The 24,410-nt window shown below is 44.3% G+C and overlaps 1 protein-coding gene across 1 annotated transcript in view; it reads left to right on the forward strand.

The window, feature by feature from the left end:
- Positions 1–1,387: 1,387 nt before the first annotated feature.
- Positions 1,388–24,410, forward strand: part of ppm1h (protein phosphatase, Mg2+/Mn2+ dependent, 1H) — a 146,603-nt gene continuing 123,580 nt past the window's right edge. Inside the window, exon 1 of the mRNA XM_084335326.1 lies at positions 1,388–1,684. Within this exon, the coding sequence (XP_084191452.1) occupies positions 1,452–1,684 (233 nt within the window). The 5' untranslated portion in view covers positions 1,388–1,451. The remainder of the gene's footprint in view (positions 1,685–24,410) is intronic.

The raw sequence follows: 24,410 nt of genomic DNA on the forward strand, positions 1-24,410 counted from the left end.
CTTGACTTAAAACATTACTTTCCTAACTTAGTGAAACTAAATCTAACAAATGAACACATAGATATAAATGTACTGAATTGTTATTTCTTATTTTATTTATTATTATATTATAAAAAAATTATATAATAATAATAATATTATATATTATTAATAATCATTTTTACCGATACCCGATCCAGCTATTTTAGTCAATATCGGCAGATACCGATCGCTGGCATCCCTATACACTAGCACACCTACTTCCAGTGAATGACGCTATGGCTAATGGCGCGACTGTTCCCTAAGCCTAATGCATGCACAGAGAAGAAAAGGGTATGTATCTGCTTGTCTAACTCCAGGGTGGATGGCAAATAAGCTAATTTCCCAAAAAGTTGGCGTGTTCCTTTAAGACAACAAGCTGGCAAAGTGGAGATCTTTGAATGAATGACTTGTCAGGCTTCATTTAAAATATGATTTGACCGGTTAATAGACTGGAGAGTGGAGATGGGTAGTCAGAATCAAATCAAATTTATTTGTAAAGCCTTTAAACAAGTCAAGAAGAAACATCACAATAAATCAAGAACAAAAATCCAAATCAGCCTGATTATATTCAGTAAAGGATCGTAATTTGGTGCCATTTTCCATTACTATATTTTTTTCCTGTAGGTCTCTTATTGACAGAGAATGTTTTCTCGGGCAGAAAAGCTAGACTACTACTCCAAGGAGCATGTCAGTGTCAGCCTGGTCTACAAGATACACTACACCACTAAGGTACCCATGTACATGTCAAAATACTTCCCAAAGGTCAGTGAATATACCACGACCACAACACCAGAGGGAGCTCCACAACGAACAACAGATGTGTAAGAAAATGTGCACAAAGACAGATATCAGAAAATAGAAATTCTCTCAATCGATGAATGTTTATCAACCCTCTTTTTCAAAAGGGGTGATTTTAGGGTCAGGGGTTAGAGTTAGATTCCAATTTGGATAGGGGAATTAAGCATAGTGGTTAGGGTTAGGGTAAAAGGAGGAAATAATTCAATTAAATGTAATGGTCTTACAAATAAGCTGTAGTAGCCTGTGTTTGTGTGTGTGTGTGTGTGCGTGCGTGTGTGTGCGTGCGTGTACTACTGTACATCGCGTGGTAGGCTACTGTACAGTACTACTGTACCGTGATCCGGGTAGGCGTCATTCATTACAGGACTAAGCTGCCCACCTTTGGCCTACAGCACTGTCAACAATAAGCTGCTCATTGGTGTATGTATGGCAGTGCGACCAAATCCACCACCAGCAGCAACCGGTTTGTCACGTGACCGCCAGCGGTGTCGAGAGAGTGTATTTCCGCGTTCATTGAGGAGCGAATGCATCACGGTGCGGTTGTCAAGCCGCTCCTCGCACAGCAGAACGGCGTCGCGGAGCAAAGGGGCTTTCGGGCGGGGGACTCGGACACACGCTGCGGCAACAACACCATGCTCACGCGGGTGAAATCGGCGGTGGCCAATTTTATGGGAGGCATGATGGCCGGTGGCTCGAACGGTGACCATTTCGGCGGCTCGGATTCGCCGCTGAAATTCCCGTATACCAGACCGGAGTTCCTGGGACTGTCGACGGACGAGATCGAGTGCTCAGCGGATCACGTAGCGAGACCGATTCTCATCCTGAAAGAAACCAAACGACTGCCGTGGGCCACCGGCTACGCAGAGTGAGTAGAGAGGCTACGCTTCCATCTTCTTCTCCTGCACACACACCGCAGCATCCTCCATACAGAGTGATCGCATCCATGGACCACTCTCACCAAGCGTAAACATTAACGCATCATTTCAATGAGCCTTCTTTATTATTATTATTAAAGGCCGTCTGTGAAATAATTGCTTCTCGTTGCCTTTCTGGGCTCAAAGGATATTCCAAAAATAGGTTAACAGAAGCAATTATATAATATTACATCCCGGGTTTAAGGGTTTATTTTAATGGCAAACTATTTTATAATCGTTCAGCTATATAAGTAGGCAATACACCGAATTTTTCAATAGCCGCCCTAGATTCTGAACGAGGCATTCATTAGGCTACTTCTTGTGCTCAGGACGGGTTTTAGGCTATGTAATTAGTTTTCAACCACAAGGTCCTACAGATGTCTTCTGTAATGTGCAGTGAGCAGCAATAGGTCTATTGATGTCCTATGCTGCGTGCTGACTACAGTAAATTAGCATGTCAACATTTGCTCATCCAATATTGCCTTGTTAAACCCAGCCCCCTTCCTTTTCCAATACCACATGCAACTGAGAAGAACATTGCAACAGGCATGTGATCAGCTGTTATGCGATCAATATCTCATCATTGTGCTTATAAAGCTTACATAAAGTATTTGGCTTCTTCTGCTTCCGCCTGTCAAGCCGGCAGTAAGCTGGCTGTGTGTTGTCTATGGCCATGTTGTAAAGCAGCATCTAGTGCTGCACCTTGACGTATGAAAAGCCAACTTGTTAACTTTGCTGCTGCACCTATGAAAAGCCGATTTGTTCACCCTGTGAGCGACATTCCAAAAAGAGGCAAAAGTGAAAAGAATGCAGGCGCAACACATTTACATTAAAAAAAACAGTTACATTTTCATTGCGCAAGTCAAAGATAAAAAGATTAAGAAGAAGTCAAAGTATCACTTTGAAGTCCGTGGCAGTGGCTATCAACCGTTCTCCTGTGAAAGACCCTCGAGTTGATACACATTAGGCCCCATTTCACCAGATCTTTTCTCTGGGGCCCTCATTTGAGCAGATTTGTGTGTGATATGTGATTAATCCAGAATTCTATAGCAATCTATAGGCCTACTGTTGGCGAAAGCGAACAGTGGAGAGAGCTAACAGTGGAGACGGTGTCAGAATAGCCATTCTTCTTATTCTCTCATTGGGGTCTAACTTCTAGTCAATGAATAGTGAATTTAAGCTATTCCTTATATAGCTGGGGACCAGTGGAACCCCCTCAAGGACCCCTGGAGGTCCCCGGACCCCTGGTTGAGAACCACTGTTGACAAGTGAAATAGCATGATGATTCACTGGTGGATAATTGCTTGCTTCCATTCTCATCATCATCAAAGTGGCAAAATGCCTGATGGCACTTAGTCCTTTTCACTTCCACTCACAGCTCTCTCCGTGGTGGAGTTACAGGCAGACACTCCTAAAAGCTTCTTTTATCCAGACTATTGAAAGGAAATGTTAAAGGAGCGCTTCACCAAAAAACAATACTGATTTATTTTGCACATAATCTCATACACATCCAAAAACTTTAAAACAGTTTTGCACACATTAATTTAGTTTGACAGTTATTGAGTCAATTAGGCCTAACAAAAATAATGGTTTGGTTCCGGTTGCCGACCGACCCTGCCGATTTAGGTGCGACCCAACATGCTGGAAAAGTACATACATCCATGTTGTTGTGAACATTTTAATTAAATAAAGAAATTCCCTATCCATAGTCGCCGTGGGAAGAGATAAAATAAAAAAATAAAATAAAATTCCCTACCTACTCATGCCAACAGGAACCAAACAATGTTTTTTTTTATGCCTTAGTTTGAATATGGCCATTAGTGATGTCATCTGGGACATTGAATCCTTGTTTTGTGTTACAGCTCCATGAAATGATGTATAGGGATGCACGATATTGATTTTGACACCGATACCGATAACTTTATGCTCCTCAAGCCGATACCGATAACCGATATTTATTGTATTATAATATTTTTTTTAACTGTATATATATATATATATATATATATATTTTTTTTTTATCAATTTTTTTTTTTTTGAGTATTTATAAGCTCCGACGTCATCGGTACTGCTATCGGTACTCGAGAAATTATGGAGTTTTTTTTTGAGGAATTTAAACGTCGCAAACTAATCTTGTTGGCCGTTGTCTATCTCTCCTGCCTCTGTGTCTCTGTGCTTGCGCGGGGAGCACAGAGACAGAGCACTGCTCTCTCCTCTCTTCCCCTCCCACACACACACACTCACTCACTCACACACACACACACACACACCGAGTACAGACAGCTCTGCTCTCATAATGGCGGACAGAACGAAATGTTCAAAAGTCTGGGTCTATTTTACTAAAGTCGATGCTGACAACGCTCGTTGCCACAAGTGCAACAAGACATTTGCCAGTAATGTATAAGCGCTGGTACTTGTCAATGTGGCTGGCGGGAAGATAACGTTAGCTCCGAGTAGAGTAATGGCTGACAATCCGGAGGTAAATAAACGAACGAGAGCTTCTGATTGGTGGTAAGAAGAAGAGGTGGGTGCAAGCCGTGGGACGTAATTGGCAGATCGACTGTCTGTCTCCGAATGTAACGCGACTACGTCACAGCCAAGAAAGGGAGCGCTGGATTTGTGAAAAACTCCCTGTTCCTAAACCACACGCTATCAGTTTTACCACAGTACTGGCAAAACGGGAGGAGGCTATAATAAAAACAAGCGCCCTTCATCCAAATCCACCCACACCGGATTTCTTTTAACCAAAACATTTATTATATGTTATCGGAGCTATCAATAACCGTTCCGTGGCCGGGACCACTTGAAAAGGTGGTCTGGGGAACGATTCAGGCATCCCCGGGCACGGAACGATTAAAGTGTGAACACAACTGTACCAAAACACGGAAGAGGCTTGCTGTAACAACGACACGACGTCATAACTATTCGACTGTCCATTGTGGAATTCAAAAGAGAATAGGTCTGTTTCTCACCTTATTGATGAACGAGAGTAGCATCTTAGCATAACAAAGGCATTTCTTGATGCGAAGGACGACTCCATTGTACAGGCTTTGACTATTTCTCTAACGACTTGTCGCATACTAGATGACGCAAGTGTACTCTTGTGTTCATTGGCGGATCGCAAACCGACTAGGTGCATACCGCCACCTGCTGTATCATTTACATTTACATTTACATTTAGTCATTTAGCTGACGCTTTTATCCAAAGCGACTTACAAGTTCTGTACGACAAGCCATCAGGAAGGGCACAACTCTATCAGCTGAGTAACAATGTTCATCAAAGTGTTGAGTGCTACAGTGTAGGTTAGTTTATTAGGACAAGTGCATGACAGTATGGTTAGTTAGGGTTAGATTTTTTTTTTTTTTTAATTCAGGGTGTTGCTCCCTCAAGTGTGCTTGGGAACTAAACGAGATTGGTAGTGTGAAAGCTGGCCGGCGGGGGAGTGGGGAGGGGGGACTATCGTTCTCCGGAACGGAACGGAGGCAACCATTCCTAATCGTGAAAACGCCCTAAATGAATGCAGATGAATGCAAAACTGTTTTTGGATGTGTGCGAGATTATGCTGAAATATCGTGTGCTGAAATATCGTGAAAATGGTCAAGAAAAGCTGGCGCCAGGCAGTACAGATGGGGAAAGTGGGTGGCGCCCAATGAGTTAAGAAAATGTACAATGTGTACGTATTACAAATAATATATATATGCAAAATGTTTAAACTTTTACCGTTTTCAGAAAACATTTGAGCTCCCCTCAAAGACTACCGAAACACAATTTTCTGATAGCCTCGGCCAAACCCTAATCTTAACCACACTGTTACCTTAACCATAACGTTAACCCTAACTTTCTATCTTAACCATAACCGTAAAATGTTAAAACGAACCATAATCATAGTAAGGCTGTGTTTGTATCGGAGTTTGCGCAAATATATTACTTATACAAGATACGTAAATATATTACTTGGTCGATTAGTTATCTACGTTTTCTGATGAGACGGTGTTATGTGGGATGATGTTAGGCATGTTGCCAGAACAGAGTACGAACTCTTTCTCAGAATCTTAAGTTACAGCCTCAGCTGCCCAGCCATAAACCCAATTTAGATGTGCAAATGCTTCTCATCTCAAGTCGACCGTGACGGCTGGCACACTTTTCCCCTCCATGTCACAACTCAACCGAGTCAGTTTCCCTGCCCTCCCCGGGGCAGCATCTAGGGCACAAGAACTTCCCTCAACATCATACTGACATGTAGTTAAAGAGACACACCAAGGAACAGGAGGAACCTTCACCCAAATGAAGAAGTCCAATATGTTATTTCTAAGGCTGTCAAGGTTAACGCGTTAACGCACAACATTTAAATTTAATATTTTTAAATATTTTATTTATTAATTTTGTAACTAGACTTCACTCAGGTGTATTATTGATACCCTCATTGATACTATTTTTGTCTCTGACTCAAAGTGTGTGTGTGAGAGAGAGAGATAGAGGGGGGGGATGAGAGAGATGATGAAGGGGCAAGAGAGAAAGAAAGATGGGAGAGTGTGTGTGTAAGAGAGAGAGAGAGAGAGAGGGGGGGGGGGCGGGGTGGGGGTGTGAGTCCTCAGCCCTTGTGTGGGTGAATGTAACAAGTTCCTAACGTTTTCTTTCCCCTATTATTTCATGCACACTTTATTCATAGTGTTAAATGATTATTTTCTTTTAAGTCATTTTGTGCATCACTCTGTTTTGAATTTTATGCAAATTTGCAATGCATGAGGGTCATCCTTTTGTGTTAAATGGCTGCATAAAGCAAGCATTACTCATGTTGATAAGAGTAATACAACTTGAAAAATATCCATTTAACTCATTGGCTGCCAGCTATTAGCCTTAGCGTTCAATCAATATTTGTGAACGTGAGCGACTCTCTCCCCAAAGCCAGAAACCAGAGAAGTAAGACTCAAACGTGTGATGTAAGAGAAGATATTACTTTATTGATCCCCTTGAGGAAATTCGGTCATCATAGCAGCATGGGGGAGGGGAGGTACAGGTATGGGCAGGGCCGCCTCAGGGGGTGTGCGAGCAGTGCGGTCGCACAGGGCCTCGCGGGAAGGGGGGCCTCGCACAATTTTTTTTTAATTTTTTAATTTATTAATTTTTTTATTTATTTTTATTTATTTATTTATTTATTTTTGCGGGGCCCCCCTTCCCGCGAGGCCCTTTTTCATCACAGACCTAAAATCTAGTTTTGCTTATATGCTTATATATTTCACATTAGACACGTTTGTAGAATGTGTCTGACTTGTTCCTGGCTCTGAGGCTCTGCAGGCAGCTCTGATGCTCTGCAGGCAGCAGAATTGGCTTCAATGAGGGGAGGGGTTACAGGTAAGGTAGCGTCTGTTGAGTTCATTGTGTGTGTCTGTGTGCGTGCCGGGGGGGGGGGGGGGGGGGGGGCGTGAACCGACTCATTGCCAGACGTGAGCAATTCGACTCACGCTCACGGCAATGAATCGGCTCTTATGAACGAGTCGCTCATGACCGACCCATCACTAGCGTCTGACTATTTTGCACGTGCAGCATTGGAGGTTATGCCAGCCAAGATGAAGAGGACATCGTTCGGCAGATGGACTGAAGATGAAAGTTGTTGCATGTTAGACAGTTCAGTCAGGCTAGCCATCCCGGCTAAAGACAGGGACAGCTAGTTAGCTTTAGCTACGTTATAATATTAAGTGTGGTTCAGTCGGGATATAGCCATGATGATGTCGGCTAGTAGCTAGCTTAGCTAAAGGCTAACTAGCGTTAGCTAACCTAGAGACAGCGCGTGCAGCATTGTTATGCCAAGATGAAGAGGATGGTCGTTCGGCAGATGAACTTCGTCAACTCCACGCGGTTGTCTCCATCCTCTTGGACGTTTGGTGAGGTTTTAATGCAGCTCTATTCTATTCCCGCCGTGGATATCTCTCTCTCTCTCTCTCTCTGGAGCCAAACGGGCCGACTAGCTGTTGTAGTACTAGTAGCTAACGGTGTGTGGCCTGGTGTCAGCACCTGTATTGCTTTTCTCACGTTGTACAGTTTTTCAGTGGTAGCCGCATAGCTTGCTTCTGCGTTAGCTAATGGTTAGCGATAGCCGGGTTGATGCTATCAGTTAGCCTAGAGTTAGCTGTTAGCTTGTGCTACGACCATTGACATTAGCCGTGAGAATAGCAGGGGGCCCTGGCACTCTGACTACGACATCATCTTTGACAGAAGATGTAGTCGGGCCTGCACCATGACAAGGCTCCGGCCATAGCTTCTTTTTGTCCCGCCAGCGAGAGGCCTTTCATCAACGTGGAGACCTGTGTTGCGGCCTTTCGCCCTGCGTTCCTTGGTGCAGGTAAGATGTCCATTGGACATTACCCCACTCTTCCTTCCTTCCCCTCCCGAATGTTTTGTTAATAACTGTTTTTTTCCAGGCAAAACATATGTTACTTCACAACATTTGGAGATACGACATACTGTGTGTGAATTGTCTTGGTCGTTTGTGTAGCTTGGGTAGCGTTGGCCAAAGCTGTGTGTGGCCTGGTGTCAGTACCTGGCTACTCTATTTGCAGTTAGCCTATTTAGCTGATGTCGGCCATTGGCTCCTTGCTACTTTGTTTTCTCTGGTATAGACCCTCTTCTCTTTGGATTTAAGTGTTGATCTTTGTCCTTTTGGATCTACGTATTCATGTTGCCTTTGTGAAGTTATCTTTTCCTTCTGTTTTGTTCTTCCATTAAAAGTTGAATATCCTTTAGGGGCTCATCTTTGCTTATCTCTCTCTCATACATGCTCTCTCTCTAACACACACACACACACAACACACAGACATGCTCTCTCTCTCTAACACACAAACACACATGCTCTCTCTCTCTCTCTCTCTTTCTAACACACACAGTCTGCCTATGGCGGCCTTTCTCGATGGCTAGGCTGTGCTCGCTGAGTCTGTACCTAGTCAAGGATCTTCAGTCACAGTGCTCAGGTATTCTGCCACTGTGTACTCTCTGTTTAGGGCCAAATAGCATTTCAATTTCTTTCCAATGTGTCTCTCTCTCTCTCTCTCTCTGTACACTGTATATTGACTGTAGAACGGGAGCTCTCTCTCTCTCTCTCTTGCTATATGTTGACTGTATCATGCCCAGCCTCGGGCAGCGCTATTATTTAAGAATATGTTGACTGTATGATTTTTTTTTTTTTTTCTTTTTTTTTTCTTTTTTTACCTTTTGGTTTAAATCTCGCACAGGGCCTCGCATTTCTCCCAGGCGGCCCTGGGTATGGGCATGTTAATAGCAGAAGACATAATATAGGCAATAACAGTATAGTAAAGATATAAATAAGCAGTGTAAACAAAACAATATAATTAACTCTGAATATGAGTAAGTAAATGGTGTAATCAAAGGTGCAGATGAGGGTCTGTATGCCCTATCAGTTATATTATATGTTACAATAAATGTGGGCAATAAAACACTTAGAATCTGAACATACTTCTATGAGTAATTAAAGTAAACGGTATACACAGGTGCATTATGCATAAGGTACCCTAACTGGCATGATACAGTACACATATGTCATCAAGTATAAAGTCTGGAGCTGCTCCATTGATTTTATAGACCCACAAATGTTTTATTTTTGTATAAGAGAGAGAGAGAGAGAGAGAGAGAGAGAGAGGTTTATTTGAATTTTTATGACGAGTCATATACTATAATATTAGTGTAGCCTAATCTTTATCTGCAACTGTGAAGAAAAACCCCATTGGTTTAAACAGAATGAATAGACAAAGAAAATAATCATGTTGATTTAGAATTCTAATGTCAACGTTATGAATTAAGCTTCTAACTATTCGGTAAAATAGACGTGTAGACTCAACCAGGTATTACGTGGGATGAGCAGGTGATTCAGCAGCTGAGTCTACTCGCCGGGTCTTCATTCTTGGCCTGAAAGTGAGAATCATGTGGATTAAACCATTAAATGCTATTTCCATGTAACTGTACATGGTTGATTCTACACAGTCCCCATTCCAAGCGATGGAAAATCTTACAGAATACACCTTTCATTTTGTTTCTTCATGTTAGGCTGTGAGAATGCTCTGAATTTCCTCAGTTTAGTGCCTTGAAGAGATGGGGGAGTGTGTCCTTCCACATACTAATCTTCCATGAAGAAATTATAATCGCAAGATTGAAAAGACTGAAAGACCAGTCCTATGTTTGGAATCCCTCAGCCCACTCACCGGATATGCACACACGCTCTTGTACAATGAATGGAAGCCATGCAGCCCCCCGTGAGTGTGTGTGTGCCCAGTGTGTGTGCCCATGCTTTGCTGTGTGCCAGCTCGGTGTAGCACCAGCCAGGAGAGGGGATGGTAGGGGATTTGTCAACAGCTGGTTGACCAGCAGGCCTGGTTGTTGTTGTTGTTGTTGTTGTTGTTGTTGTTGTGAGATCTCATTGCCAGCGGAAAGAGAGTTCAGCCCATACTGAGATGATGTGATTCATATAGATCCACTTAAGAGGGAGAACAGGGTCAGGTGTCAATCAGTATCTGGTAGAACTCGATGTTTGGATGAGAAGAGCTGGCTGAGGTACCGGTGGGGGCGACAGTGGCTCGAGAGGTAGAGCAGTCGTCTGGTAATCCGGAGGTTCCCAGTTCGATTCCCGGGCAGCGTGTCGAAGTGTCCTTGAGCAATACACTTAACCCCTAACTGCTCCCGATGAGCAGGTTGGCAGCTTGCTTGGTTGCCTCTGCCGTCAGTGTGTGAATGTGTGAGTGAATGGGTAAAAATGTGAGCAACAAATTGTAAAGCGCTTTGGATAAATGCGCTATATAAATGCACCATTTACCATTTACCGGTGTGTTGGGTTGTGCTTGGGGGTGCACCGATACCGATACTAGCCTAAAATAGGCTATATATCAGAGTATTCCCACAATTCTGACATCCAATATCAAACCAACAGTCATGTGTAATATGTCATGCAAGCAAAGCAACTTAATTAAATTATGTTCGATCAGTCTAATAGTCAAAATGTGATTATATGATAAGATGAGAATGACTTTATTGTCCCTGGGGGTACATTACTTTGTTCTCAGAGAGAGTACAGCATGGAAAGGGTTAAAAATAGTGCGGTCAGGCGATTGTAATGAATTAATCTAATTAATCGCATTTTAATCGCATAACCATTTTAGGCCTGATATTCTATATTCTATAATCATATTTCAAATAGCATGTGTCCGGATGGCAGAATTCAGTACTGTATCTACAAAACCTTCTGTTTAATCATCTTCCCTTTTATGAATTTGCTTAGATTTTTCAGGTCTGGTAAATTTTAGCATGGTGTTATTCACAGTCAAAGATAAAATAAATTTGAATTGATATTCTCATTTGGTCCATTACAATTTACTCAAGCCTAGTAACAGACACAGTATTTCTGACACTGGGAATACATTCCCTGAGATCCATAGATGTCCATAGAATCAGATACCAAGAACATGCAAATGGACCATTAAAAAAAAAGTCTGTAAATGTTTATTCTACGTTCTTATGGAATGAATGAGATAACAAAACAAAAAATATATAAATATTTTTTTTAACTTTTATTAATTTTGCGTTCATTTTCATAACACGATAATTTTCTGTGTAATTAATTAACGCGATAAACTGACAGCCCTAGTTAAAAAGATAAAAAGATAAAAGGTAAAAGAATATATATTTTTTTCGTTTAGATATCCATAATACTGGTCAAGTATATTATGGATATCTACATGTATACCATGTTCCAGTATACAATTGCACCCCTACTTACAATGCACTTTTTTCAGGCCTACCTAATTCAAGCATCAAAAATCTTCAACTTGTGCAAAATGCGGCTGCACGGATACTAACTAAAACTGAAACATTTGATCACATCACACCAGTTTTGTCCACCCTACACTGGCTTCCTATTCAAGCCCGATCTGACTTTAAAGTGCTACTCCTCACCTACAAGATTTTTAATGGGCTTGCACCGCTTTATCTATCCGATCTCATCTCTCGATACTCACCCGCTCGTGCTCTGCGCTCACAAAATGCCGGGCTTCTATCGATTCCTAGGGTTAAAAAGAAATCCGCCAGCCACAGAGCCTTTGTCTACCGCGCTCCCTACCTGTGGAACAAATGACCTGCCGTCGTCAGGGGCGCCTGCTCTGTCGAAGCTTTTAAATCCCTGCTTAAGACCCATCTTTTCTCTCTCTCCTTCAACCTACCCTGATCTCACCTGGTCGGGGACTGACCCTTAGATGAATCTGTCTAGTTTAGTTAGGATGTCTATTTGCTCCCTTGTCTGCTTTTCTGCAGACATAGGAGAACCTTTTAACCTCTGTCTCTGTCTCAACCGGTCCCATGGAACAGCTTCATACCGTCTTCTGTCTGGCCTGCAGTGCTGAACCCTTTGAGTGACTTCTCCTGCCCCCACGGGGCATACGGCCCTGAGCTATTGTCTTGTATCTCATCCTGTATCCATACGCTTGCAGTAGTTCTATCTATTACTCTATTTCACAATTTTCTTATATACTATGATTCTACTGTCACCACCATGTATGCATATGCTCACTACATGTATTTATTGCTCTATCTCCGCCCACTACAAACATGGGAACTCTCTAACCCCCCCCCCCTATTTCTAGGTTTTAGTGAGTTTTTCCTTACCTTCGCCTGGGGTATGTCTGGGTTGCATTTATTTATTTTGTATTTATTTTAAATGTTTTGGACCTTATGGTGTTCTTGTTTTGTTCTTGACTTATTGTGATGTTTTTTCTTGACTTGTTTAAAGAAGAAGTGTACGGCCCATGGGGACATTAACGTGTGTTGTCGGGCCTTACAAATAAATTTGATTTGATTTAATTCATTATGAATTGAAAATGGGGGACCCTGATGTAAACAAGACGAAAGTCTTTCTCTGGTCTGCATCCCCTTAACAATTGTGTGTATTGAGCCGTACTGTATTGTATCCATTCTGCAATCTGTTAATACAATTTTCATTCATTCAATCAATCAATCACCTGTGCGGTGATTGATTGATTGAACATTTTATTAACAGATTGCAGAATGGGTACAATACAGTACGGCTCAATACACACAATTGTTAAGGGGATGCTGCAGACCAGAGAAAGACTTTCGTCTTGTTTACATCAGGGTCCCCCATTTTCAATTCATAATGAATTGTAAGTAAGGGTGCAATTAGCACCGTGCAATCCATTCTTTGTGGATCCCGCCCATACAGTATTCAGGTTGGTGTAAAATAATGAAATGCATAGTGTGTGTGTTTGTCACTGATATCTCTCTATTTTGTTCAGTGACCCCAAACTACCGTAATAGTCAAAGACTATGGTCGAAGTCTGGGGTCAGCAACCTTTTTGACATGAAGTGCCAGTTTGAAATATAGTTGTAACTAGTGTGCCTTATCAACAATATTCCATGCATCGTAATTTCTTTCTTCTCATAATCAGGTATTTTTAATGATAATTTGTACATTATTACATCATTATTGTTATTGTTATTATTAACAATATTATTATGATGGTTGTATCAACCCTAAATCTGAGTTGCGGCGGGGGTGCAATGCAGACAAACAGTTTTGCTTTACTGAGCTCCGTTATCTGGGGGCTGTAGTTGGTCACTTTAAGCTGCACACCGGAGCATCTTTTAATCCAGCTGTTTGCTGTTCTCTGATATTTTCTGACATTTCGTTGATGCGTCGCTCGACACTTCAAGCTGACATGGGGATATCTTTTATCCTTGATTTGATTGTCTCTTTGTTTGGCAAGCCTTCAAACAAAACATCTGAGCTACAGAGAAAAGCCTCCTTGATATACTCGCCATCAGTGAATGGCTTTCCACATTTCGCAATGCAATGAGCAATGTGATAGCTTGCTTCAGTTGCGTGGTTTTTAGCAGTCGTGAACACTTTGAGGGTGCTGGCTTGCTTTCCATACCTGGCCACGTCACGTTTAATCGATTCTGCCTTATCCGCCTGATCTTTGAAACTTTTTTGATGCTTCGTCTCAAAATGGCGTTTCACACCTGGGCCCCGTTTCATGTACCTGGATAACTGAGTTAGCCGGATAACTTTAGCTGGATAACTGGGTTAGCCGGACTTTCCGGTTTCATATACGTGGATTTTCCAGATCACCATGCCAACAGATCCAAAAGTTTGAGCCTGCTCGAAAGCAGAGTTCAAGTTCAAGTTAGCCTGAACTATCGCCACGCCCCCGCAAAGAAGTGACAGCCCGTTTCCTGAAACTATTCCCACAGTCTACGATCTGCATTATACCATTCTGAATTACGTTTTTGTGCTCCATTCTTCCAGAGGGGGCTTTTGAAATGTAAAATAGACCCAAAATGCTGATATTAAATTCACTTTGTCCTAAATAATGCACGTTATATATACCGTGGCGACGGTGGCGCTCGCTCGTGCGACGTACACATGATGTGGTTATTTTAATTGTAACTGGGATTAAGATGTCTGATGAGATGCGCTGTTTGACGGATTTGAGAAATTGAATGAGCCGTTGACGTCACATGAATGAATGAGGATAAAGAAATAAAACTTCATTCAAAATAAGGGATATTCTAAACACGGGTCTCTCGTTCATTAATGTATAAACAATGAATCTATCCCATCTGGCACAGTGGCCCAGCGGTAGCGCTCAAGTCTGCCAACCTAGCGATCCGGGTTCAAATCCCGGTGTTTCCAATATGATTTTTTTGAATATAATATTAATGATTATACGCCAAAGTAGCCTGGTTTTAAGTTAAAATATTATAAATCTACATGCATTGAGGATGTCATTCTTTATATAGCTCTCAACGTGCACCAAATTGAATTATTCCTATATTGCAAAAAGAAGGACCCCGGTCTTGAACCCGGGTCGTCCGTGTGGAAGTCAAAATAACAACCCGTTGGACCACATTGGAGATAAGTTAAACATTGACTATACATCAATCAATGGGCAAGAAAGCCGTCTCGTAATTCTGTATAACAGTTAACTAGTTATTTTCGCTAGCAAGATCTCATTTGATTATTCAATCCAGCAGGCAAGTTTAAAGAAATATAATCTGATTGATTGAGGTAATGAGGGACTTAGAATTAGCCTATAGATAACGCATTTAACTTGTCGGCGAGGCGATTGAGCCTATTGCAATCTGTCAATAAAGTCTTAAATCAATTAATCAATCAATGCCGTTGAGAATCAGGGTCTCTGCCATCGATACGTGCTGGCTTTCCACCTAAAACGGGAGCGCGCATCTAGCCTGACTTGAGCCTGACTCTCAAGTCTGGCTTGAGTTAACGAGACTGAATCCTCCTTTGTGAAACAGGAAAATCCCGGCTTTGAACATCGGGTTAACTGAAGCTGGATAATGGACATGTTGATCGACTTAGTTGAACCACGTACATGAAACAGGGCCCTGACGTTCTGCAAACTACATTTTCTAAACATAAAGTACACACAGCACGGTCCTTCTGACACACAAACCCGTAGTCGTCTGTCCACGAGGGCTGGAATGCCCGAATTTCCTTTGCTTTAACTTTCTTAGCGGGGGAACATGGGAACAGCTGTATAGCTGTCATAGGGGTGTGCAAAACAGTCAACTTACAAAAAAGAACCTGTGGGAGGATTTCAACAAGATAAATGCGACAACAGTGCAAAATATTTCACTATAATATTTCAAAGCAAAAAATAAAAATAAACATTTATTTTATTTTTTAATGCTGCCCCCTGTGCAAATGAAAATGCCCCCGCGTGCCTATGCAGGCATGCGTGCCTAGGGTTGCCTACCCCTGGTCTAAGTGTATACAAATAATAGTCAAAGTCTATGGACTAAGGCCATGTTTAGACGGAGAGAGTCTCAACATAAACCGCAGAAGTCGTCTTGCGGTCTCACTTTTTATTTTGCGTTTAGACTCGTGTTTTGGGAGGGAATTATTCGTGCAGACGAGGCTGTAAAAGTGTAGTCGACTCGAGACGACGGAGCCCAGCTACACTGCCAAGCGTGCTGTGAAGACCCGCCCTACTCTGTCTCTGATTCGCAGACTGTGGGTGGGGGTGATTGGACCAAAGCAGAGTCACTCGCAGACAGTGGCTCCAGTCACTAGATGTGATAGCCGCTGGACTGATTCTTGTGTATTTAAAAGTACTGCCAACGTGGTGATCTCCGTGGATAGAATCAGACATGCTTGTTCGCTTTGTTTACGCTTCTAGGCTACTGGCACATGCCTGTGATGTAAGCAGTACGCGACGAGAGCCTTGAGAACCCTTTCGTCAAAGTTTTATGCGGTTTGACTGTTCAGATGATGGCGCGAAGGTGTATCGTTTCTAGGATTTCCACCCAGGAAGGTGGTTTAACTTTTTTGCGTATTCTCCCCGCAAAAACGCTGTTGCCGTATGAACAAAAGGCACATCCGAAAAAATATTTTTCCGGATTCACCCGCGAGCGTTTACGTCTAAACATGGCCTAAGTGTATACAAATAATAGTCAGAGTCTATGGACTAAGTGTATAAAACTATACACATATATAATGTACAGTAAAAAAGCAGTGGACCAGATATGAGGTTTTCGGTTTGGACTCCGAATTGGTACTGCCGGTGAAAATGGCATCATTGGGTGCTTCTCTAGTTACGCTGTTCCAACTGGGGACGCAGGAGGAGAGGAGAGGAGAGGAGACGCCCCGGGATGCAGGAGAACTCCTCCCTGACCCTGTCTGTTGGCTCGCTCTGTCTCTGGGTGTGTGCTGTCAGAACCGGTGAGCACTAATGTCTGACAGGGTCACAGAATAATGCTCACTCACTCTCGTGCTCGCCTCCTATCTCTCTCTCTCTCTCTGCATGCACACACTCTCTCCCTCCCTCTCTATCTCTTTCTCTGTCTGCATGCACACTCTCTCTCTTTCTGTCTGCATGCACACACTCTCTCTCTCTCCTTTCTGTCTGCATGCACACTTTTTCTCACTCACTCACTCACTCACTCACTCACTCACTCACTCACTCACTCACTTACACACACCCTCACTCACTCAATAATTTGCTCACCCACTCACTCACTCAAGCTTGCTCTCTTTACAATACATACATCCCATGGAACTAAGTGGACGGCTGATCAATACTTCGGTCGATATGTGTGTCTGTGTGTTAAACGTGACCACCACCACTGTATGATGATGTGTTGACTGCAGTTCAGAGTAGACGTGCTTGTCTAAGGGAAGGTTGCGGTTGTCTATGCAGAGCACAGGTTATTTTGTACCGTCTCTTCCTGGTTCAGAAGGGTATGTCCCTCAGAGGAAAACTACTACACAGCACTGTCTCAGTTCAGCTGTCTTTAAATGCATAGTCAGTTTTTTTTTTTTTTTTTTTTCCACTTTTTCTCCCCATTTCTATTTTTCTCCCATCCCAATTTCGTATATCCAATTCTTCCCTCCCCTGTCTTGAACGTTGCTAGACTATGCCTCCCACAGGTCGGTTGTAGTGAGGACAGAAGCCTTGCATCACGTGTCCCCTCCGGTACACGAGGAGGCAGCCTGTCTCATCTTTTCACAGCAGCAGCTCGAACTCTCAGTGGCGAGGAGTAACGCGTGGGAGGCTCACGCTGCCCCCGTCACTTCCTGCTTCTGTCGCACCGGCGTCACCAAACCGACCTGTAGGAGTCGCTGTCCACAACGTCAAATCCCCACCCACCGGCTTTCCCACCCTCTAACACTTGCCAATTGTGTTAGTATGAACGACCGGCCAGCCGGTAGCAACGCCGAGAGCTGGGCTCGAACCCAGCCTCTCCTGCGTTAGAGGCGAGCGCCTTGCCCACTGCACCAATCAGCCACCCATAGTCAGTCTTATTTAAACAATAGATGGGTTCCATCGTGATGTTATAAGTAGGGATGGGCCACGAGTAATGTTTTCCCAGATCGAGTACTCTCATTAATTACTCTAGTAGTAGGGGTGGGAATCACCAGTTTCATCACGATACGATACGATATCGATTCTTTGGACAACGATACGATATTTTCCAATATCACAAAGTCTGCCACGATACGATACAATTCGATTCAGGTGCCTGCGATCGATATGAGACAATATTATATGCCCATTTAACACAATCAGTAACATTTAAATCAACAAAAAAAAAGGCAATGGAAATATCATTTGACATTTTTATTTTTGATCTCTTCCAGACATTTAAATGAAAAACAATCTATTGTTTTTAATACAAATAGACCTCCTGTTCACTGTTTTTGGTTCGTTTTTCTTTTTTCCCGATATGAATATCCTATCACAGCGCTGTATTTTGGCTGGAAAAGGCATATTGGGAGTCAGAAGGTGCAGTACCGGCCAGATCCTGTTAGTGGGGCTATCTCGAGAATGCAGTAACCCCCCCTCCTTCCCAGTCCCTAGTGGACCTCTGCTGTCCGCGTTATTTCTAAACCTAGCCGCATTACTGGCAAGACGCTCTCTGATTGGCCGACGCCTGTTTCTACACTGGTTAAGCTTAGCCACTCTTTCGAAGTTGGTTAAGGTTAGAGTTTGTCTTAGAGCGTGACGGCAAGTTCTTTCGACGGTTAAGCTTAGGCACTCTTTCGAAGTTGGTTAAGGTTAGAGTTTGTCTTAGAGCATGGCGATAGAACGCCAGGTAGTTTGCAGGCTGTTCGACCCGGAAATGGGCAAAGACACAGCTCGTCACGCGATTGGGCAAACATGTCAGTGGCCAATCAGAGAGCGTCAGTCAGTGGCCAATCGGAGAGCGTCTCCCAGAAATGCGTCTAGGAAAAAAAAGAACACCGCTGAGCTACTGTTGTTGCAGCCGGGCGGATATGCTCACGAGGGGATTTTCAAAATAAAGAGTATCGCAATATGAATCGATCTTTTTACGTTGCATCGATCCTATTTGATAATTGATAATAGATCAATATATCGATCTGGATCGATGTATCATCCCACCCTAGTGCTTAGGTAAAAAAATAATTAGAACACATCTTAAAGTTCATGTCAGCAGCAATAACGAGATATTGCATGGGGTCACACACACACACACTACCAATTTTATTATGTCTCACTCCGCAGACATAATAATGTTTGTTTTTATCATAATGCTAAGCTCGCTTTCAACACAACAAAGCGTTCGTACGCTCTCATGCTCCACAGTTGACCAGTGTTGTTTTCCTGCAACAACTCACACCTTGTGGGATTTCAAAGCGAGATTTCTGTTTCAGTTGTACAAACAAGCACTTTTGGTGATGTGACATTTTTTTAAAGGAACTCAAATACCAAATATACTCGTTCAGTTGAAACGGCAAGTGCCCATCCCTAGTTGGGATATTTGTCTGCTAAAATAAGGTATTGGTATATACAGTAGATAATTTAAATTTCCCCAATACTAAAATCCGATACCAAGAAAGAACTATATGTAACATGTCAGAAATTAAAGCAAAGTGACTTGATTTGCTGGATTTCTGACACCTAGAAGCACATCTCTCTAATGGCACATGCTTTTTTTCCCTGGTGAGAATATCCAGCGGCTTTTAGAGGTCATCACATCTGAAATGAAGAAATAAAAAAAATGGTTTGATAGAAACAAATTATCATTGAATTTGAGCAAAACTAAAATTATGTTATTTGGAAACTGTAGATTAAATACTCAAGTACAAGTTCAAATAAATGATGTGATTATTGAAAGAGTTTATGAAAATAAATTCCTATGTGTAATAATAGACCACAAAATCAGCTGGAAACCTCACATAAAACATGTAATCTAAACTGTCAAGAAGCATTTCAGTCATGAGTAAAGTAAAGCACATTCTGGATAGAAAATCACTCTACATTCTCTACTGTTAACTAGTTTTACCATATTTAAATTACTGTGCTGAAGTCTGGGGAAACACTTATAATTCTACACTACAACCACTTTTTATACTCCAAAAAAGGGCCATAAGGATGGTTCACATTGCAGGTTATCGTGATCACACAAACATATTATTTTTAAAGTAAAAAACATTCAAGTTAAATGATCTTGTGGAATTTAAAACGGCACAATTAATGTATAAGGCAAAAGGTCATGTACTTCCAGGAAACATTCAAGAACTGTTCTTTGATAGGGAGGGGGGTTATAATCTGAGGGGAGAACTCAATTTAAAAGTTCTTAATGTACGCACTACCATGAGAAGACACTGCATCTCAATATGTGGAGTGAAACGTTAGGTTATGACTATAACCAAGTTCTGTTAATTAGGGGTGACGCTTGGCATCACTACTGCACTATCTCGCGTACGTGCACGCGTACTGAATAAACCACAAATGTACCTCTAATACCAGTATTAGTCTGACCACACCCCTCATCAGCTTACCTTCATAAGCAGGTGTGTGGTCACCTGCTCTCCTCCTTCCCAAGCTTTCACCACAAGGTGAGGTCAAGGGCTGCAGCGGCCGTCTGATGCCAAGCGTCACCCCTAATTAACAGAACTTGGTTATAGTCATAACCTAACGTTCTGTTTCATTAGGGGCTCTGCTTGGCATCACTACTGCACAAAGGGAGGCCAAGCGGAGCCGCTGGCTGACAAATACACCCCGCTGACAGCCCCCCAAAACCATCAGAACAGGGAGGGCCGAGCCCCCCCGACCCCCCCTAATGGAGGGTATCCCCCCTATTAGAGGCTTCACGGGAAGGCGACGGACCCGACCGTGCGAAGAGGCACTCAAGCAACTTAACGCACAGGGTGAGCAGACCGTGGCTTGACCCCACGACTACACACACGCACAACCCGCATGCCACCCGGGAACGAACGGAGGAACAACCTCGTTACTGCCCCCAGAATCACGGGGTCAAGGGCAAACCCAACCCCGTGGCAAGGCCGTAGCAGCGGAGCGCGAAGGAAGACCCAGACCCACCAAAAGGACTGGACTCCCTGGAATGGGGGCCCGGAGAAGTCCATGATGCCAGCATCAAGACCCCACCAGGTGGGCACGTAGTGCCCCGCCCCCCACATCGCCAGCGTATTCGGACAAAGGCCCCCCAGTTACTGCACCTGGTAATCCCAGGCGGTATCCCAAGTACTAACCAGGCCAGAACCTGCTTAGCTTCCGAGATCGGACGAGATTGGGCGTGTTCAGGTCGGTATGGCCGTAAACCGAGCGGGCCCCGTCCCCCCAACAGTACACCGCCTGGCACACTAACCCTGCAGAACAGACAGTCAGCATGGCCGTAAGCACACAAAAAAGGTTAACCAACGGAAGCAGGCAGCGCACCGGGGAAAAACCAGGCAACAGGCTGTTAACCCTAGCCTGGAGACTGCGGACGAGACAGGCGCCAGAGGGGACAGCTGAACACAGCCGCCCCGGCGGAAGGAGCGTAAGCTGGCGGTGTTGCATGACCAAGCCTCCATTTAAAAACCCCCACCCAGAGGGGTCGAGGCAGAGAAGGCTGACACGATTGGCAGACGTCATGAACGTGCAGGGGCACCCTCAAACGGTGAACCCGGGAGTTGACACTGCTCCAACACACCAGGGAATCAACCACCTCGGTGTTACCCAATGCGGTGGTTGTTCCTATAACCCCTCAAGAAAAAACTCCAAAACACACCTGCGGGTATACACCGGCTATACCGCAGTACAAGTGTTTCAGTTTCCAAAAAGGGTTAACCCAGGCCTACGGGTCGCAAACATCACTTCGGACCGGGCCTGGCGGTACGGGAAGCACAGGGTCACCAGAGGAGGTCAAAAAACCACCCCCACAGGCCCCTCTTCGCCATGCGTGAGAGAGGAGCGAAAAATAATGGAGAACCAGCCCCTAAGCACACCGTACCTGGTATTCCCCGGCGGTCTCCCAACCAAGTACTAACCAGGACCAACCTGTGTAGCGGCCGAGATCCGACGAGATCGAGCGCGTACAGAATGGCATGGCTGTAAGCCATGACGACAGTGCTGAGTAAAAACATACCCAACCAGGGTCTCCATAGCGCTTAACCCTGTGACACCCAGACCGACCTGGCATTTTTCCCCCTGAAAAAAGCCCAAGTCCCTCAGGGTACCAGAACAGCAGATCTGCATCCCCGGCGGACAACGGGTTCAACTGATCTGGACCAGCGTGACCAGAACCAGTCCCGTGCCCTAACCACGCCGACATGCCTACTCCAGGAGAAGGGCAGATATGCGTGTTGATCTTAACATGAAAAGAAGGCGCCACCCAGACGTTCGGACGAACCGCGCCTGGTGGCCCACCCCAAGGGCGTGAGACCCCACTACATATGTTCAGATCCATCCCGTCATCATCCCCCAGACATGAACGAGAATCCGTCGACAACCCACCCAGGTCATGGGATGTGGTCGTCGGAAGAGGAAAAACCCCCATCTCAGTTGCTTTATAAAAACGCTGTTTCAACCACAAGCAACCAAGGCGTGCCAGTCAATCGCCTGTTTACAGCGAGCTAGCACTATACGTGCGTCGGGACACACCCCCATCAATGAACAGGCTATTTAGACCTGTCATTGAATCCCCAAGGCGCCCAGGGGAACGACAAGAGGGGTGTGACACTCCCTAACTCCAACACTTCTGGAATAGAAAGAAGGAAGCATCAACAGTATGTATCCCAGTCTACACAGCCGGGGTAAAAAATGTTCACATTTTTACATCCCACCACCCTCCCATAGGAAAGAGACGGGGATCCCCAGAGAGACTTCCCACGCGAGCTGTACAGATTGAAAAGAATATATTGCACCTTGAGCCATGTAAAAAACTGGTTTTAGGGCCTCCGGGGAAGAGGCACTGAACCCATACACACTCAATAAACGAATTGAATCGAATATACATACAATAGAAAAGGACCCTTCTAGAGGGTCCACTCACTTTGACAATCTGAGGAGGAAGGCTCTGTACTCTGATGGAGGCTTCCTCACATGGAAGAAGGAGTCCGAACTCACAGAAGGCCTGAATAGGCGCTTGGTGAGGAGGAGCCCTGACCACCCCCCCTGAAAACAGATCCATCACATGGACCTGAACAGCACACGGAAGTCCTACCAACAGAGACGCGCACGGTGACGTACTCTATGGCGGGGGAATTCCTGCGGTGCACACGCCCAATATACCAGGCCGTGGGACCAGGAACTCCCTCCCCCCCCCCCCCCCCCCCCCCCGTAACGTGCCGAACCGCCACGTGACGGGAACCTTGAAGGACAGGGGGTGTACCCCTGACCGACAGAACAATGGGGAGAGGAAAGGTTACCAGTTCACCCCTTTACGACAAAAAGAGAATATGACACAGTCATAGTCAGCTCTATGAAGCGTTTCACAGCTCCACACAGCGCATGAGCTAACCTGCTATCTGATTTTTACTAAGGAAAAACACAGAATAGAGAGGGCTCTAAGAACCCCGGTCCAACATACACATGTGCTTCTGTGGCCAGTACAACCCAGTTGTAGGTCACATGACACACACAACCCATCATCACCTACAAAAAATGGCAAAAACACTCAACAGAGGAACGCCGTTTTTTTCACAATGAGAGAATACATCATTCTTGATTAGTATCGACCACAGGCCTTGCTAAGCACACATGACAGCAACCAAACCAATTTCCCTTTAGGAAATAAGTTTCTCCAGCAGATTTAGCACAACCTCAGCAATCAAGCTAAGAGTTACATCGTATCCCTACCACACAAAAGACACAATTAATGCACAACATGTCTGATAGGAGGTGATAAAGTCCCCAGGGAACCGGGGGGGAAAACACAATCCTCCTATTTTACCCTCAATACGGCCAGTTAAAACAGGAAAACCTGTTAATGTGTGAACACACTGTTCATTGTCATTACAGTCTGAGAAAGAACATTCTTTTACTCACTTGTCACCAAGCATAGCTTCATAGGTTAGTTACCTTAGTTGTGAGTACACGGCCGTGTTACTCACACAACAACCAGATCATTACATCCCGTTTGCACGGAGAAGCTAACTGCCAGTGACAAAAACAGCTCACACATAACCCGCAACGTATCCTAAATGCATTGTAGCAACACACGTTTTGGGAAAAACACCGTTATTCACAATACATTTAGCAAAGTAAAACCAGAAGACGTGTTATGAGGTCTGGTCAACCCCGTTCCTACCCGGAACGCAGATCAGCGAAGTGCAGTCACAAGACACCGTAGAACACAGCCGTCCTGTGTTGTTCGATCCGGGCAGCGTCGCCGCTCCAACCAGTCGCTACAGTCCTCTTTGTTGACGCAATCCCCGTCCAGGCTCAGGGCAGGGTCGACGAACATCCCCTGTCAAGGATGACGTCGTGGTCAAGAGTGTAAAACATGTTAAAATCAAAGCACGTTCAACAGAATAGCATCAAGCTAACGGCTGCTCCAACCGTTCGGGTGCTATTGCTTCTGCTCGCGAGACGCCGATCTAACGACGCACGCGATCAGAAGCGAGCTCACGGCGGCGCGCGAGAAGCTAAGCTACCCCGCGCCAGGCCATGGCCATAGCAGCAAGCTAACGTTACCTAGCGACCACGACATGCTAGCCCCGCAGCTAACAGCTGACTGGCTAATAGTAGGCCTTAAGCAGGCCATGCAGCGATCCAGCAGGCTAACGCAGCAGTTAACAGCTGACCGGCTAACCGTAAGCTATGAACATGTAAACAATGACATAACACTCACCCAGACAGGCCGCCGTTCTGAACCTCTCATCACTTTTTAAG

Source organism: Notolepis coatsorum (assembly GCF_963971535.1).
Source record: "Notolepis coatsorum genome assembly, chromosome: 18".
NCBI lineage: Eukaryota > Metazoa > Chordata > Actinopteri > Aulopiformes > Paralepididae > Notolepis > Notolepis coatsorum.